Source organism: Leguminivora glycinivorella, chromosome 20, assembly GCF_023078275.1.
Source record: "Leguminivora glycinivorella isolate SPB_JAAS2020 chromosome 20, LegGlyc_1.1, whole genome shotgun sequence".
Lineage (NCBI taxonomy): Eukaryota > Metazoa > Arthropoda > Insecta > Lepidoptera > Tortricidae > Leguminivora > Leguminivora glycinivorella.
In genome coordinates, this window is record NC_062990.1 from 4927832 (window position 1) to 4946428 (window position 18597).

The 18597-nt window shown below is 38.3% G+C and overlaps 2 protein-coding genes across 2 annotated transcripts in view; one reads left to right on the forward strand and one right to left on the reverse strand.

The window, feature by feature from the left end:
- Positions 1 to 163: 163 nt before the first annotated feature.
- LOC125237086 (BUD13 homolog) lies at positions 164 to 7581 on the forward strand. Its single transcript, XM_048144043.1, is given in 8 exon segments — positions 164 to 338; positions 1069 to 1252; positions 2173 to 2792; positions 2795 to 3025; positions 3417 to 3637; positions 4285 to 4378; positions 5306 to 5490; positions 6663 to 7581. Coding segments are annotated over 8 exon segments (1809 nt in total). The 5' UTR covers positions 164 to 237; the 3' UTR covers positions 6836 to 7581.
- A 6458-nt stretch (positions 7582 to 14039) lies between these two features.
- LOC125237019 (protein FAM98A) overlaps positions 14040 to 18597 on the reverse strand; it is a 35864-nt gene continuing 31306 nt past the window's right edge. The window contains exon 11 of the mRNA XM_048143939.1: positions 14040 to 15234. Coding sequence (XP_047999896.1) covers positions 15080 to 15234 — 155 coding nt within the window. The 3' untranslated portion in view covers positions 14040 to 15079. The remainder of the gene's footprint in view (positions 15235 to 18597) is intronic.

An 18597-nucleotide genomic window follows, 5' to 3' on the forward strand; every position in this document is an offset into this window, starting at 1 on the left:
CTCTAGGTGCACACTTTTTCCTGCGCTAATCATTCTTCATCCTAATTTATTTTCGAATAATCGGTAAAAATTTAATTTACCGGTTTTTTACATCGATACGGACATCACTAAACAAATGCCAATTGCCAAACCAAAACGTCAAACGCAAACGTCAAGTGTTCGTTGTTGATCGCTTGTTGTGAAACTGTGATTAATTCTATTTTGTAAACTATTTTTTGACTTGAAAAAGTGCTAAATATGGCTGCAAAGATCGACCAGAAAGCTTATTTACAGAAATATTTAACTGGATCATCGGGGGATAAAAAGAAGAAGAAGAAAAAGGTCGTGAAAGGCAAAGGGTTAGTCAAGATAATTTCTTCAAACGTATTTCCTATTTTCTCGCTTATATGCTATGCGATTGTTATTATAAATATAATTTATGCTATTTTGTAGTCGCTCATAAGCATGTATTTATCGAAAAGTAACGATTTTCTTTATTAAATGAGATTTTAAAGGCATAACCTCAAAAACAAGTTTCTTCACTGTTAAGGGAAACAGCAGACGTAATCATAGTTCTTATTTTCATTAAGTTGATAATAGAGTGCGACTAATATATTAATTGTTTAGAATAGCACTTTGGTTTATAATTTCATCAGACACTTAGATCAATATTGGACATAGTTGTTTGATACATCATTAATATCAGTAGGTGTATCAGACATTTATGTATCCAGGTGTGTACAATTACAATTTTTTAAGAAAAATAGGCTACTTGCCTCCTAGTCAATTCAGCTTCTTTTTAAGAATTTTATTGTCTCAACAAATTTGAACGACTTGCTAAATATGGAATTAATATGAAATCAAATTGAGTGACATCACGGTCAATTCAGTTACTTTATACATTTGTACCTGAGTTATTAAATAGAAATTGGATTTAAAAATAACTTCTGTCCATGTTTTTCTTATAATTATCTGATGCTTTATTTCGCGCATTGTATAAAATATTTTATTTTAAGAACAGTCAAGTTCCTTATTAAGCATAAGATCTAAACAAGAGTATAATCTTGACTTACTTTATATTATTTCCAGGATGAAACTAATAGACGATGATCTAGACTTATCCAAGCTCCGTCCCCTAGACGGGGATGAGTTGGACGTATTTGACGGAGGCGAGGACGCCCCGCAGATTGCCGGCATCATTGATGAGAGGCCGGAGGAAGTGCGAAAGATGGAGCAGTTCAAAACTAGTTCTAAGTGGAAGGTTGTTAACCAGGTATGTTAATTGATCTTTACCATTATGGCAAGAATACATAAATCATGTTGTATAACCTTTGTGAAAATATGTATTCAATTAAACCTTAGTCAGAATATGTATAATAGTAGTACAGAAGTCTCCAAACTTCCGACCCCCTTTAAGTCTGCTTTGATTTTCTTACCTACATTACCAATCGATCCCACGCCAGCAGCTGACATTGGGTCCTATTGCACCGCGCGAAGTTTGTCATCCATTGAATGGCCCGCAATGCATGGCTGCATGTACTTTATCTTATCTTAAATCTGCCCTTCCGGATACACTTCGACCCATCGGGATCTTTTGTGCAATTACCCCCTTCGATCCTAAGATCCTTCAGCTATTCAGGAGCTTCTCAACCATCTCTACATATCGGATGATGAGGCTCATGGGTAGCTCTCTGAAGTCCTTTGGTGCTAGGTAGTCTGCTCCAAAGTTCCTCATTCTTTGTCTGGCGAGGGCGTGACATTCACACATTAGATGTCTGACGGCCTCTTCCTCTTCGCCACACATGCGACAATCAGTGTTGTCAGCGTGTCCCATCTTGGCCAAAATTCCTTTGACCCCGTAATGGCCTGTGAACACCCCCGTTATAATTTGGAGTTGTCTTTTGCCTAGCTTTCCTAGCTTTTTGCTCCATCCAGAGTCTACACTCCGCATAAAGAGCTTTGAATGCTTCAGACCTACCAAGGCATCCCACTCTTTTTGGTGATTAGCCTTTGTTTGGCCGCATGTACTTTTAGTTCAGCCAAAGAATCGCGCAGTGTGCGCCGCCGCCCCTGTTATTTTAAAGATCCTCATACTAGTCATACTTCATCAAAGGTTGACTTACTCATATTACAAAATAAGCTTAAATTCTTTAACTGTACATTTGTTGTTACTTAGAATTCCAAATATTTCAGGATGATGGTTTCAACAGTAGACTACAAGTACAAGAAATAAAACAAGATATCAAAGAGAAAGAGAAAGAAAATGAACTTATATTTGGAAAAATGTACAGTGACTCCGAAGACGAAGATCAAGATAAAACTAACTCTAAAGATAAAGGTTCTAAAAAAACTCAAAATAGTGATAGTGATGTTAGTCCACCGAGGCAAAGGAAATCACCTCAGAAAGAGAAATATGATTCTGATCAGTCACCTCCAAGAAAAAATAGTCAAAGAGATAAGAGAAGAGGTCATGACTCTGATGAATCACCTCCAAGAAAGAAGGCTCAAAGAAGTAAAAAGAATAACGATTCTGACCAATCGCCCCCAAGAAGGAAAGAGAGAAAAAATTATGATTCTGATCAGTCACCTCCAAGAAAATCTCAAAAAGAACAGAAAAGAGATGTATCACCTAAAAAGAGTCAAAAAGAAAGAAGTAAGAATTATGACTCTGATGTGTCACCTCCAAGAAAAAATCAAAGAAAGAATTATGATTCTGATGAGTCACCACCAAGAAAAAGAGAAAATAGACCAAAGGAACGGAGAAAACCTAGCCGTTGGGGGAATGGGAGAAAGAAGAATCACCGCAAAGGAAATCAAGTAAAAGCTCAAAATCTCCTAAAAGATATTCAAGGTCACCTCAAAGAAAAAAGCATTCTCGTAATTCAACGTCACCAAGAAGGAATGATAAAAATGATAGAAAAACGAAGTCGCCAAAACGAGGTTCAGATTCTGATTTGTCACCGCCGAGAAAACAGAAGAATAAACGAAGAAAATCTTCAGATTCTGACTTGTCTCCACCTAGAAAGAATGGTTCTAAGAATAGAAGGTATGGTTAATTTATCTCGTATTTTGTAGTAAGAACACTTTGAGAAAACTTATATCATCACTTGCAAAACTTGATTTGCCAAAACTACATGAGGAATTCTAACTCGTTTAAATTGGTCTCGTAAATGTCTTAGGGGCATAGTTATGAGAAAATTCCGAACTTGGTTCCATGATTTAATTTAAAACGTTTTATCATTTAATTCTTGGCAGTAGGTTTTAAATTTTAATTATTTAAACGAAAATCATTCAAGATTTACTCATTGACAGTAAAAAGATAGAATTTAGATTTTTTTGGCGAAAAAGCCAATCCTGATAACGTAATAACATAAAGGTTATTCCATTGGTACCTATATCTATACATCTGTAAATAAAAATATTAATCTTTCTTACAGAGAAAGTGATTCAGACCAGTCACCGCCCCGAAGAAAGAACGACAGTCCACCGCCAACCCACAAGAAAATGGCCCGGACTCTCGAAGGCAAACTGGCCGGGTTGCAAGATGCCGGACAACTCAAGCAGGAGAACGAAGCTTTCAGGAGACGGGAGGAGGAAGCATTCAGTAGGATGAACGATGAAGTGTCGGGGAGGAATGCTAAAGTAGTTTCTAGAAAGAGTAAGTTTTTAATATATTCTACTAAGCCTTAAGAGCTTTTTCACATTTGGACACTCAGTGGCGACGCGTAATTTTTTGTTCAGGGGTTTTTGGGATCTGTTTTGTATGGACTTCTACAGATACTGCAGAATTTTAGGGAACCCGTTGGGAATCGAGTTGTATCGACGCTACGCCACTGCAGACACTGAATAAGTAAATTAATTTCTAAAAATAATTTTCTTTAGGTATTCTAGCAGTTTGACTATAAAATATTGTTATTTATGGTGACCACAAAAGTTAAAATAAAAACAACGGTTCGCTAATAATTCAAGTTGACAGAAGTTGACAGGGCGCACACCGGTTGGATAAACTTTATCACATCGGTGCATCTCTATCGCACTTATAAAAAGTGCGAAACGGCCTAACGTTATGTCGTTTATCACGCGACCCTGCTTGCCTGCCTGGGGCCCATTTCTCGAAGCTACAAGTTACAATTTACAAGTGGTTGTCAATGTCTAATATGACAAGTTTGAAAGAGACTTCCGCTTGTAACTTGTAACTTTCAGTTTTGAGAAATGGACCCCTGGTTTAACAATTTCAAGTTTCGGAAACAATGTCTATAAAACTATTGTAGGCGGTGTTTTATAATTTATGTTTTCTTCATTCAGGTAAAAGAGAAACGTCAGAAGACAGACAGAAACAGAAAGAAAAAGCGGAGAGGCAGAAGGAACTTGATGATAAATACAAGAAATGGAGTAGAGGGTAAGCTTTCATTGATTGATTTTTTTTCTGTATTTTTATTTATCGTACGGCTTACAGGTTGTTCTCTACTTAAATTTTTAAAATACTAAATTTAAGATATTCAACGGCATTTGTCGAAAGTGTCTTAAGTTCAGCCCTTTTTCCGCTAAACTTGGTGATGGGGCACTCGGACTATATGGTGCACCGTCTGATCTGGGTGGCCACACTGGCACTCCGCAGACTCGCGCCATCCCCATCTGCACCATAGAGATGAGCAGTTTCCGATGCCTGTCCTGATACGGTTCAGCCGACACCAAACCTGTCGAGGCTCCTTAAATCCCACCGGTCAAGCCCCAGTATCAACTCGAACAGCTTCGTAAATAGAGCTCCGGCTACCCAGTCCATTATCCATGCCTCTAAGGGGCTTACTTGTGACCCACTTTCTTGGAATTTAATTGCGGGGGGTAGTCGAGACTTGTCTGAGAGCCTTTAGGTCTCGGTGGATGGGTAAACCTGTGAGCTGTAGAGCTGGTTCCACACTGTGTGCTCTTTGTGGACCCGGCTACAGAATATTGCAAATGACACGATTTTCTACATATTATGTTTTCACTGCTTTTCTGCTCTGAGAACTTTGAATTCACGTCAATAATATAAAACTTACCAAACATTTGTTCATACTAATATTAGTATAAAGGGAATGGAAAGTTTGTGTGTGTCTGTGTATTTGCCCGTCTTTCTCGGCGAAATGGATCGGCGTATTGACGTGATTTCTTAAGTGGAGATAGTTGAAGGGATGGAGAGTGACATAGGCCACTTTTTGTCTCTTTCTAACCCCCCCACTTTTCTAAAATCAGGGGTGAAAGTTTGGTGCATTTCATAATTTTCCAATTTAACGCAAGCGAAGCCACGGTCAAAAGCTAGTATGTACTGATATATTTTTATTTTCAGCCTAAAACAAATTGAAGATCAAGAGTCTCGCGTCCAAGATTTCATGCACGAAGCATCCAAGCCTTTGGCCAGACATAAAAATGATGTGGACCTAGAAAGTAGACTCAAAAATATTGAGAGGGAGGGAGACCCCATGCTTGCTTACATGAGAGAGAAGAAGAGGGAACGTGGGGAATTACCGCCAGGTACATATATTTTAATTTGGTGAATCCCGGGATTTTTCCGGGATATCCCGGACTATGGAATTTTCTTAAATTATGTTTTTTTCCGTCATAAGAACTGTCTGGATTGGATTAGTAAGTATATAGTGGAATTCTGTATCTTCCCGGGAAATGCCCGGGTGTTTTTACTATGTCCTAAGAAGTAACCTGTGGTCCTCTCAAGCCGCGTTCCTGGGTTCGAATCCCATGTGATGGCACAGATATTTTGTTCCTGAATCAGGGATGTTTTCTGTGTCACCCGTAGTACAAGCTTTTCTTAGTTTGGGACTAGGTTGATCTGTGTAAGTTGTGCTCAAATATTTTTCCCCTCACTAGCTCGGAAACACGTGTTTTGTCCTTTAATACCAGCGGGGTAAAAACGCATTTTATCCACTAGTGGGTAAAGTAATTTGACCTTGAATAAAGTCAAATTAACTGCTCTAAAATTTATAAAAGTAGGTAAATCTAGTAATAAAGATGATTTACCACCTGTGGAACTATTGGAAGCAGTGATAAACGCATTTTTGCGTTGTAGGTTCCTCGCTATAATGAGGGGAAAAGTTTTGTATTACACTCGGTTGCAAATGTATTTTACTTCCCGTGTGTTAGAAAACTCGCAAGTTCAGGATTCTATTCTATATAGCATCCTTTCACTTGCTCGTTTTTCAATTCCACACTCGGCGTTAAAATACAACTTTGCCCCCTTGTATAACAAATAGAGTCTGGCTAATGAAAGTTGATCCCGAAAAAACGTAACAATTTTAAAAAAATTGGAGCTGGCAACACGTTGATAACATGGTTTCTTTTTTATTATTTCTAATTTATTTACAGCAATTAGTTTACTAATTTTTATGGTGTTATGCCATAGTTTCGTTTTCTTTTAACCCCTTATTTGCCAAGAGTGGCCCTGAAGCTTTAGTAGTTTCATGTGCTCTGCCTACCCCTTTATGGGATACAGGCGTGATTGTATGTTGTTGTTATTCATTATTATTTATAGATTTCGCTGTTAACTTTTACCGAAATTCGTTAAAGTGACAGTCACACTGACAGATGACAATCGATGATATGACATCCAGAGTTGCTGTTTTAAAAAAATACTGGGTTCAACTTTCATTAGCCAGACTCTAACTATTATTTATTTATGACCTACCTTTCAGAACGGCCCAGATACAAAGGCAGCTTCCCGCCAAACCGTTTCAACATCCGGCCCGGATATCGCTGGGACGGTGTAGACCGCTCCAACGGGTACGAGAAGAGTTTCTTCGAACACCAGAGCAAGAGAAAAGCTCAAGAGGAAGAGGCTTACAAGTGGAGCACTGAGGATCTATAAGCTACCTTATGTATGGAGTAATTTTATACAGGTAGTAATTTTATAACCGGAAAAAACTGGGTATGAGAAGTATTGCTAGTTATAAAAATTACAACCTGTATATTGAACCATTTTTATAGTGATTTAATGAACACACTTAATGACTATTTAGGTGTAATTTTTATTATCGCTAAAATTTACGAGATATTATAAGTATTGCCAGTTATAAAAATTACACATAAATAGTCATGTGTGTAAATTAAATCAATTAAAACTAACTCAATATACGGGGTGTAATTTTTATAACCGGCAATTGTTAAAAAATTGCCGTTTATAAAAATACCTCTATTAGTGAGACTCAGTATTTTACCACTGTTATTAAGACTATATTTGAAAGATTTCACTTGGATTGAACCTTGAACCTGCAAAGGCAGCTTCCCGCCGAACCGTTTCAACATCCGGCCCGGATATCGCTGGGACGGTATAGACCGCTCCAACGGGTACGAGAAGAGCTTCTTCGAACACCAGAGCAAAAGGAAAGCTCAAGAGGAAGAGGCTTACAAGTGGAGCACTGAGGATCTATAGTAATTTTATACAGTTTAGTATATTATAACCGGCAAAAACCGGATATGACAAGTATTGCCGGTTATAGAAATTACAACCTGTATATTGATTTTTAAGATTGACTTGTTTTATTAGTGATTTTTTATAACTAGCAAGTAAATTCTGGATATGAGAAGTATTGCTGGTTATTAAAATTACACTCTAATTAAGTTGTTTTTGAATTGATTTAATTAACACACTTATGACTATTTCGGTGTAATTTTTACAATCATCAAAAAATTTCTTGACAAAAGAAGTATTGCCGGTTATAAAAATTACACATAAGTCATAAATGTGTAAATTACTCACTGAAGACCTAATGTGTAGCGAATATGGCGTTCCGTGTATAAAGGATCCTTAGGCACTGGTCCCACCGCGAGCTAGTAAGCTATGAGCTATCGGCTACAAAAACGAACAAAAGATGAGCACTCCCGTGTAAATAAAAGAGACACGGCGATGTTTCTAGTTACTCGCCCAGCGGTGAGCTATCAAAATCGCCGTGTCCCTTTTATTTGCACGGGAGTGCTCATCTTTTGTTCGTTTTTATAGCCGATAGCTCATAGCTTACTAGCTCGCGGTGGGACCAGTGCCATAGAAAGGAACAAAAGATAGACGCTCCTGTGTAAATAAAAGAGACGGGATGATAGCGCGAGCGAGTTATACTTCGTCGCCGAGCGATCAGAGACATTTAAATATCAAGATTTTGAAAAAGGAATTGCTAGGTGTAGGAATGGCCTATGAATGAACTGAAAGTTTCTAAATACGATAACAAGTGATATGAAATATTTTTTCTATTTAAAAGTAAATTTTCCTTGCACTATACTTGGCACTTTTAGTGCACGCTTTTTTAAAATTGTGTAGTTCTTAAACTTTAAAATTGAAGTGAACTTAGATTTAATTAATATTACTGCATTTTCTTTTTTAACCCCCGACGCAAAAACGACGGAGTGTTATAAGTTTGACGTCTGTCTGTGTGTGTGTGTGTCTGTGGCATCGTAGCTCCCGAACGGATGAACCGATTTCGATTTAGTTTTTTTTTTTGTTTGAAAGCTGAGTTAGTCGTGAGTGTTCTTAGCCATGTTTTATGAAAATCGGTCCACTATATCGCGGTCGGGGGTTTTTTCAAAACTTTAATTTTGTGGTTAGGTTATTTTTTTTATTTCCAATACAAGTAATGATGTTTACGTTTTTGTAAAAAAAAAGACTCGGCCAGAAGGTATGGTATATGAGCTGGAAAATATAGCCGGCGTCAAGGAGTCCACTCCTTGGTAGTGGGCGAATTGGTGTAATATGTACCAAGCGACGGTGAAAACCGGCCGTGCGTCTAAAAAAACCTAAAACTAATTGTTACCAAATAATTATTGACTGTTGAAGAATTAAAGTTTTGAAGAAAATGCGGTACCTTCAATATAGAGATGGGCCGAATATTCGGTATTCGGCATATTCGGCAAGTTTCTCAATGTTCGTATTCGGCCGAATAGTTCGGTTACATGGCCGAATATTTACCGAATAAACATAAGTAAACAAATAGCGTAACTTGTTTCGTAATTCATGGGAATCATGGGACATGGCGTGACATCCTATTTCAGCATTCTGAAGTCCCTTCGTATTCGGCAAAGTCTGTATTCGGCCCATCTCTACTTCAATACAAATATCAAAGCACACTTTTTTCCCCTTACTGTCAATATATCTTTGGTTATTTTCCTAAACATGTTTAACTGAATAAAATTAATCTGTGTTCGATGTTAAATGTTCGTGATAGTAGACTGAAACCACTGTCAGTTAACTAATTAACTGACAAAGTTTGTCAGTTGGTTTACTTACAGTGCGATATAGAAGATGAATGTCGTATATCGATGTTAGTGTTATGGTTACCTGCCGAAAACTATCAAATGAGCGAGAAATCTACTATTTTAAATAATGGATCAAATCTTTTATGTATACAGTCGACTACAAAGAGAAGTGGATACATCTCTTTGTAGTCGACTGTACCTTGTTTTTATTTCCTTATCGTGAGCCAAGATACAAAACTTAGGCACTGGTCCTACCGCGAGCTAGTAAGCTATGAGCTATCGGCTCTAAAAACGAACAAAAGATAAGCACCAGTGCAAATAAATGAGACACGGCGATGTTTATAGTTACACGCCCAGCGGTGAGCTATCAATATCGCAGTGTCTCTTTTATTTCCACTTTGCTTATCTTTTGTTCGTTTTTATAGCCGATAGCTCATAGCTTACTAACTCGCGGTAGGACCAGTGCCTTACACTATAGTTTTCAAACGATACCCAGGAGACATCTAAAATACCCGAAATATGTATTTTGGTTGATAGTTATTACTTTATTAGGCACTTTTATCAGATCAGTCATTTTCTTTTATGTGGCTCTGTTTTTGTGCTTTTGATAGATTTCGAAAGGTAACCCAGTTGTCCGTAGTGCCCCATAATGTCAAAGACTGTACGATACTACCCCGGTCTTCCAAAAGTATAAATTCTCATTACTCAGAAATAAATCCAACATTAGGAAGACAATTATTATGAACTAAAACTATTGGTTGCTGTCAATTTTTGGTTGTAAAAATATGAAAATTGAGTCATATCCTTCACGTAGTTTCTCCACGATTTCCGTAGATTTCTTAAACACATTTTAAATCACAGGTTTCTGTCAAATCGAGTAGCCCAGCCATACTCAAAGTGTGCTCCGCGGAACCCTAGGGCTCCGTAAAGCCTCTCTGGGGGCTCCGTGTGAATATTGGTAACAATGAGAAAAAAATCGAAAATACACCTCTCCTCTCTAGTCGGACAGTTCAACACTTATTAAAATAAAGATTGCAACTATTTTTTTTTTTCATTTATTTAGTTTAAGAGTTCCGTCAGATATTTTGGTTTCCAAAAGGGTTCCATGGAAAAATAAGTTTGAGAACCGCTGGAGTAGCCTATCGAAATACTTAGCAGGTCCCTGTGTAATTATTTTTAGTTCTTTAACTTCAAAAAGATACTAATAATAGTATATTGTGCATTAAGGGCGGAAAGTGAAGGAGGATTACGAACGAAAGGCTGTTTGGCTTTAATAACTCGAGTTTGTAATCCTTCAGCCGCCCGTGATATACTCAATGTTTTTCATCACACTCGCGAAGTAATAACCAAATTTTAAACTAAATATATTGAATTACCTACGCTGACATTTCGAACATTCGTCCGTGTAATAACACCGATTACGAGCGAGTGTGATGAAAAATATATGATCTCGGATGGAACAGGTAGAAAACTCTAGAATACTAGTACCTAGTACCTACCTACAAGTACTTAGCTACTCTTGCATTACTTTTTGTAAATTCGTACCAAAAAGTTGTCAATATCTGCTCGGTCCGAGAACTATTTATTTTCAATTTTTATTTTTGAGTTGATCAAATTTTTCGTCACCCAAGAGACAACCTAAAAAAAACATGCAATTTCCCATGTAAAATTCTAAACATAATTATGTCGTATTATTATTTTCCTTTATTTTAGTTGTTTCGTGTGGAAAGTTCACAAAAATATTAAATTTGATTGACTCATTAATGAATACGGAAAAATACTATGTTACCTAAGTTTACAATAATCAAGAATTGTCTTATGAAAGCCCAAGTCCATGATTTGAAATAAACCTTATACACGATATACATAATTAAGGATAGTTTTTGATTGGTATTGTTCATATTTTTGAAATAATAACTTTGTACGACTGACTTTAGCAAGGTCTTACGCTTTTGCGTTTGAAAAGTGGAGTTTATGTAAAAGATATAAGGTTGGAAATCTCAGAGCATGTAAATACTAGAGAGCGAACAAGTCGCCGGCGGCCGTGTCTCATTGAGAAGGAAAGAGTTGTAACTCTATACATCAGTAAATGCAAGTTATTTGTAGTGACATCTAGCGTCATCCACGCGTCAACTAGCGTAAATTATCAGTACTGCTACTTGTCAATAGATGTCGCGACGAACAAAAAATCTAATACTCAACAATTTTTAGCTAATAATTACAAACTGTTTTAATATCACATTTTTGGCAGACGCGACACTGTTGACATTTAGTGGTACCAAAGACCTATATACCTAACTTCGTATAGACGGCCAAGGTCTAAGAAAAAAAACACCTCAAAGCCATAGAGAAAAAGGTACGGTGTCCAAGATGGCGTCATACCTTTGGGGAACTCTCGGCTAGATGGCGCTAATATTAATATTTGACATTTTAACACATATCAAGCTAAGAATATGGGCCAAATTGTCAAAACTGAGGTTCAAAAGTTTTAAGCTTGTGTCTATGCACTGTGATTACACATTTTACTTTGACAGTAACTCTCTATAATACTCGATCCTCTTTGGTGGTACTGATAATTTACGCTATTTGACGCGTGATTGACGCTAGATGTCACTACAAATAACTTGCATTTACTGATGTATCGAGTTACAAGTCTTTCCTTTTACTTATTCCTCTATGCATGTACAGTCAAGTGTAAAAGTATGGGTGTACACATCTTACTCAAAAATATGTCCTATAGCATCTTAGTCCGGTGTAATAAGAGCGTAGTACCATATCGTCACTACTTTGAAAAAATCTCGTATCTCACGCTGCTCCTCAAAGTTAAAACGCAGTAAGTCTATATGCATTCCAAACATACTTACTACAATTTTCTTTTCATTGAAAAGACGAAGATACAAGTTTTTTAAAAGTAGTGACGATATTTATGAGACGATTATTTCGATACGTATTTTTGCACTTGATTGTACACAGACATGGAAATGATACGCGTGTATTGCGCAATAGCCCAATGGGAGCGTCCATCTACAAGTGTGTGTGGGCTCAAGAACTTTGCGTATTCAATACAAATCGCCCGGCGATCCGATCTCCTTCCTAAATCTGTGTTGGATATACAAGAGTTTGCTAAAGGCAGTTGAAATTGATGTTAGCTACAAATAAACAGGGAATACGATGTGTAAATAAATGGAAGTTTAAATGTGAATGTATTTTTTCTTTTAAAACTTTTATCTCCTTCTAACTTATATCGACTTAGGGTCCCCCCACATCTAGCGTCTCGCGAGCGTCGCGTCGGGTCAACTGTATGGGCAAAGCCTGACGCCGCGTCGACGCGGCGTCTTTTTCCATACAGTTGGCCCGACGCGACGCTCGCGAGACGCTAGATTCGACTTACCTGTAGTCTTACCGCGTAGCTTTACCAGTTGAACCATTGGGATACTGGTTGTAAGACTGCTTTTTTGTACGAAACCAGATGCGACAACTGTTTCGACGGAGCCCCGCCACGCGGGGCTCCTATTTCTAGATTGTTTGCCCTTCGGGCATCTATAGGTCAGCAGTTCTCGAAAAGTTTGTACAAAAATTAAGGAAAAACTTAAATTTGTTTTTATTATTCCTATTTTGTTACCAAGATTTTTTTGATGAATTGAGATTTTAGTAAATTTTATTTCGTCATTAAGTTCTCTAGTATCTATTTTTTCTTAATTATAACAATTATCCTGTATATATCTTACGAAAGTAGACTTATATTACTAAATGTTGGTAACAAAATAGGATCAATTAAACTTTGCTGACGTGGCTATGTACAAAGTATTCGGGAACTGCTCAGGTACCTAACAAACCTAACCTACCTATTGCCTAGCCCTTACTATCAGTAAGTTTATTGAGAAGAACATTCCCAGTGGTTCAACTGGTAAAACTACGCAGTAAGACTAGAGAGAATAGCCTCTTATTTCTTTGAAATAAATACTGAGCAAGTGATTTTTTTTTAATACCACGACGGTGACAAACAGGTATACGTCCCGCCTGATGGAACGCGGTCACCGTAACCTATGGACGCCTGCAACTCAAGGGGTGTCACGTGCGCGTTGCCGACCCATTAGAAACTTGTACACTCCTGTTTTACTATACAGTACACATTACATACTGTAGTTCATCGGGAATACCTCGACAGGGAGCTCATTCCACAGCCGGAGCGCGGAGGAGGGGTTTTGATAGCCTCATATTTAAGTGCGTTTTCACATTATCCGATCCGATATCGGATGTAGGACCGATATCCATAGACGGCCCAGCAAATCTTGTCAAAAACAGAGCGGCGCCATTAGGGTTCCTTTTGTACCTTTTTGGTACAGAACCTTAAATATTATACTTTCAATCTGTAGAGGTTAACGATGTTCGTAAGTATTTCAAAGCTAAGCATAAGTAGTTCTCGAGATATTTAATAATGTGACAGACAGACGGACAGAGTGGCACCATAAGTGTTCCTTTTGTACCTTTTTGGTACAGAATTCTAAAAACGGCGAATGAGGAGGCACGTGGGAGGCACACTCAAAGGTTACGACAGACGGCGCCACCCTATTTGTCCATTGCACAAATAAAGAATTTCATACGTGAGAACGAGAAGATGTTTTTTTCTCTCTCACACATATGAAGGACAGTGACATGCCTAGACACTTGCACAGGTGCCACCTGGTGGGATAAAATGTCAGTGCGCCTCCTCATTTGAAAAATGTACGTGCGAAGCATTATCATCCCAGAGAAAAAAAAATCGCTCCTTTTTTAGTAACAAGATTTCTGTCTCGCTGGTATTATTGATTGAAAATAAAACACAAAAACAGTCTGCAGTTTTTTTATTTCACAAATAAAAAATCAATACATACAATGTATGTTCTATTGAGGTATACATAATTATACATATAACTTGTGTATATAATTATATTGGTATTGGCTTTATTGCGTTTCAGGCAAACTGTGAACTCATACAATGGTTAGTTTCTTATAAACTTCATACATTTTTTGTATTATCATATTTGTCTAAAAAATTCTAATTTTCGCTTTCAGTACATTCTAGCTTAATAATGACTAAACGTTTTGAGATTTAATTTAATAGTGATGATGTTTTAAATAAGTATAATTAATAATAAAGGTGTTTGATAGCAATTAATGAGCTACTAAAATGATTATTTGTAATACTTTAATATAAGAAATAAAATATCATATACATGCGGTGTCTAGAGGTGAAATCAACCACGCGTCCTCTGTATTCACGCATTTATTTTATTACACATAATTTCTGCTTGAAAAATATTATCGTACAATTTAAATATGTGACGTTCTCAAGAAAAAGGTACCACATTGTCACTTACGCATAGGCAAAGCTCGTCCTTATGTTAAGCGACAATGTGGTATTACTTGAAAACGCCACAAATGAATCCTACTATTTTAAGTCAGTTTTATCGGATGTCGGAAGAATTTCAATAGAATAAATCCAAGATGGCGCCTGTAATGTATGGGATATTGGGCCGACATCTGATATCGGATCGGATAATGTGAAAACGCACAGGGTTCTTTTTTCTCGGCCCCACAATTTCTAAGTAAACTGAAACCTATATTTCTCAGAACAAAATAACTAAATGTGGTGTGTGTGGAAATAGCGTCGTATTGAGAACCGCCAAAAAGTACAATTTTGATTAAAAAGGGGCCAAACATCATACTATCACTATCAAACACCTCTTAGCTACGGGTCAGTTCACAAGAATTGGCACGAATGGAATGAATGAGTGAAAGGAAATTAAATAACTACGTGTGTGACAGATTTACCACACAAAGTTTCGTTCATCCCATTCGCCGCAGGTTTTGTGAATGGACTCGGTAACTAGCGCCTCCCCCTCCCGCCGTAGCCCCCGCGGCCCCCCCTGCGGTCGGTGCGGTCGTCGTGCTCGTTCTGGTACCCCCGGCCTTGGTACCCTTGCTGCTGGTACCCCTGGTTCTGGTACGACTGGGTTTGGTATGTCTTGTAGCCGCCGCCACCTGAGGAATAAAATATTTCGTTAAAAAATTAATACTAGCGGCTCTCTGACCTTCAAGATATATTTATTTGCAGAAAAAGGGTTAGTTACATGTCTTAATATTATGTTAGATATAGTTCCACCTTTTCCAGCTGTCTTCATACAGCATGCAAATGTATTTAGAGTAGGATTTTAGTAATGCGATTCTTCGCGATTTGCTTAAAAACAAGGGACAAAAAGCAAATCGAGTTAAACTGTAGACCTACGCTGTCCTTAAAGCACTGGGTACATAGTCGAATGGCACAAACGCTCACGAAACGAAACGCTCGTAGATATCAATTATTTCTTCAATATAACATCTAGAGATCGCCCGTAGATATGGTTATATATTTGTTTCATAAAAATTGGTATATTCCAAGTGGATTACCTCTGTTGGCTGTTGTCCATTCCGCACAGCAGAAGTCGGCGCGAGGCCTGTTTTCTCGTACTAATTCTATCTCGTAGTAGTCAATGTTCATAGTTCGGCTGGCGACATATCCTCATTATCCATGAATATTCTCCATCAGATATATTCAAACGGCAAAAGCGCACAGAAATATCTGAACACGCTGCCATCATCAAAGCGAAGAGCTTGTCGAGATATGTGAGCACTTTAGACGATCTGATATATCTGATGACAGCTGTATACCCAAGCGAGGAAGGTCGCTTGCCTGTTGTTATTCGCACACAGATGTTGAAAACAATTCAGTGAGCGTTTGTGTTACAATATTGTTAGGATAAATGCCATAAGGATGACTTTTATTGTGTCTATACGTAGTTTACTTTTTGTATCGGAATGCCCGGGTGCCCGACCAAGTTTGTACAGATATAGACGATATAGTGCACATATCTTCACCGAAACGCACGAATGTGCCAATTGCAGCCAGTCAACAAGAAAAACTGTGGTGGACCAAAAAAGCATCACAAACACCGTTTCCGAGTGAAACATATGTTATTCTATAGGCAAACCTTCAGTACGCTATCTCGGATTGTCGTGGTGGAAATTCGTTTTGAGATTACTCCGCGGTAAGTAATAACATAACTTCGAAATACGTTTGCCCGATTTAAAAAAATAAAAATCTAAAAGATTTTTAGTTAAAAATAACAGAGGTTAAACACTATTAAATTTGTACAAACTTAAAAAGGAGCTTTGAAGAAGCGGGGTTACGTTAGGTACATTGAACGATTTTCATAAAATTAAAAATGTCGAAATTAGAATTAGGCAAGTGAAACATATCAGGCAAGCATATACAAAGTTGAGATAAACAGTAAACACCCCACTAGTTCACGCCCATGTTTTCAACGGAAGAGTCATCCTGCATCCATACCGACCAATCTTCATCCTCAGATGATGTTCCTTCATCGCTTAAGACATCCTCTGAGTCTTCAGAAATGAGCGGATTAGATACAGACTGCCCTAAAGTACTTGCAACTTGTGTAGGGTCCTGTAGAGACCTTAAAGTGGGGGGTTGATCCACATATTTACCCCCAGGACCTTTGAATTTAAGATATATCTTTCCCATCCCACAGCTCAACCCTCTACCCCTTTCCATAAAAACTGGTACTAAGTCTTCAGAGATCGTAAATTTGACGAACCACCCTTCATCTTGTCGTAATATTTCAATAATAGACCAGGAGTCTACTTTGGCCCATTGGTTCTGATATTTCATTGCTATAGCCGCTTCGCGAACGTTGTCCCAGCAAGAATTGGACATATTAGGTATAAAGAGTCCACATCTGATTTTTCTATCTTCTGACTGGCGAACGGCTGTTAGGGAGTTATCTAAGTGTTTGATATATCTTTCACACCAGGTGGCTGAGTATTCGTCTAACGCGAAGACTTTTAGTTGTCCCTCAGAGAAGAAAGGTTTGCCTTTAAACTTTGGTGGTTGTGCGTCAATGTTCTTAGCGTCTTCTGCGATTGCTCGATGGAATCCGCGAAGGATAGCATTACTTTGGTCAGCGGTGATTTTACCTGATTTGGCGTCAGTTATGACGATCGTCAGGTTTGATATCTTTGTTGGCATATCCGGTTGGCTTATAAGGTGTTGTTTTTTGTTTTGTACTTCTTTAGCAACTGTCTTTGCCTGTGTGTCTGATATTGGTAAGTTGATCAGTCGTTTTTTGTTTGCGACTGGCGTTGCCTTTGTATCCGATACGCTTGTCACCATTTGCTTTTTGACTTCTTTTTCTTCAGAAGCCTTTGCCTGTGTGTCTGTTACGCTCGAATTGTTCAACAGTCGTTGTTTTTTATTTTCTACTTCTTTAGAAGCTGTCTTTGCCTGTTTGTCTGATTCGTTCGGTAAGTTTACCAGTCGTTTTTTGTTTTCTAATTCTTTAAGAGCGACTGGCGTTGTCTCATCCGATACGCTTGTCAGTTCTTTATTGATTACTATTTCTTTTTCAGCTGCCTTTGCATGCGTTGATACATTCGGTTGGCACAATCGCTGCTTCTTAACTTCTCTCATCATTTTAGCAGCGGCTCTTGCACTTTTGCTAGGCCGCCCTTTCCTCTTCAGAGGTCTAGCCACCTGCGGCACCTGACTGAACCATTGTTTAAGTAGACCTACAGCCGAAACCGTAGTACTGGCCGTCGTTCCAGCCTCTGGGTTAATGTCTCCTCTCCCCATTGTTGAAAGTCTACCAGAAACCTGATGAACAGGGGTACTGGCCGACCTTTCAGACTCTGGGTTTGAGAAGGCACTATTCCCCATCAGCGGAAGTCTGCCAGAGATTTGTGTTTTAGACACACCCTGATCGGCTTGTATGAGACCTGCGCAACCAACGGGGGTACTGGACGAACTAGCCCGGGTTATGATGGTACCATACCCCATTGGCGTAAGTCTAGAAGCTACCCAAGGGTTTGCAGAGGTACTGGCTGATATTCCAGCCTCTGGGTTAATGATGTCTCCTCTTCCCATTGTTGAAAGTCTACCAGAAACCTGATGAACAGGGGTACTGGCCGATCTTTCAGACTCTGGGTTTAACGGCATTGAACGTGTTAAGGCATCATTCCCCATCGGTGGAAATCTACCAGACACCGGATTTGGAGCTAGCGTAGAAGCTTGTCCAGATCCGGTTGCAGGTTTGTGTGTATGTTTGGTGACTGGCTGCTCTCGTGCTAAGGGTTTACCTTGAAGAAGAAAATGTAACCTGTAGTTTTATGTGGAATAGACAGTTAAATACAACCATGATATAAAATGTCAGAACTGGTCATGATGCAGCGTAGCCAGATCTACGGAAAAGTCTGTAGATCTACGGATTTCGGGGCTTCAACACAGACCTACGGATTTTTTTGAAATTTCTACGGAATTCCAATAAACACAATTTTTTACTAAATATTTTT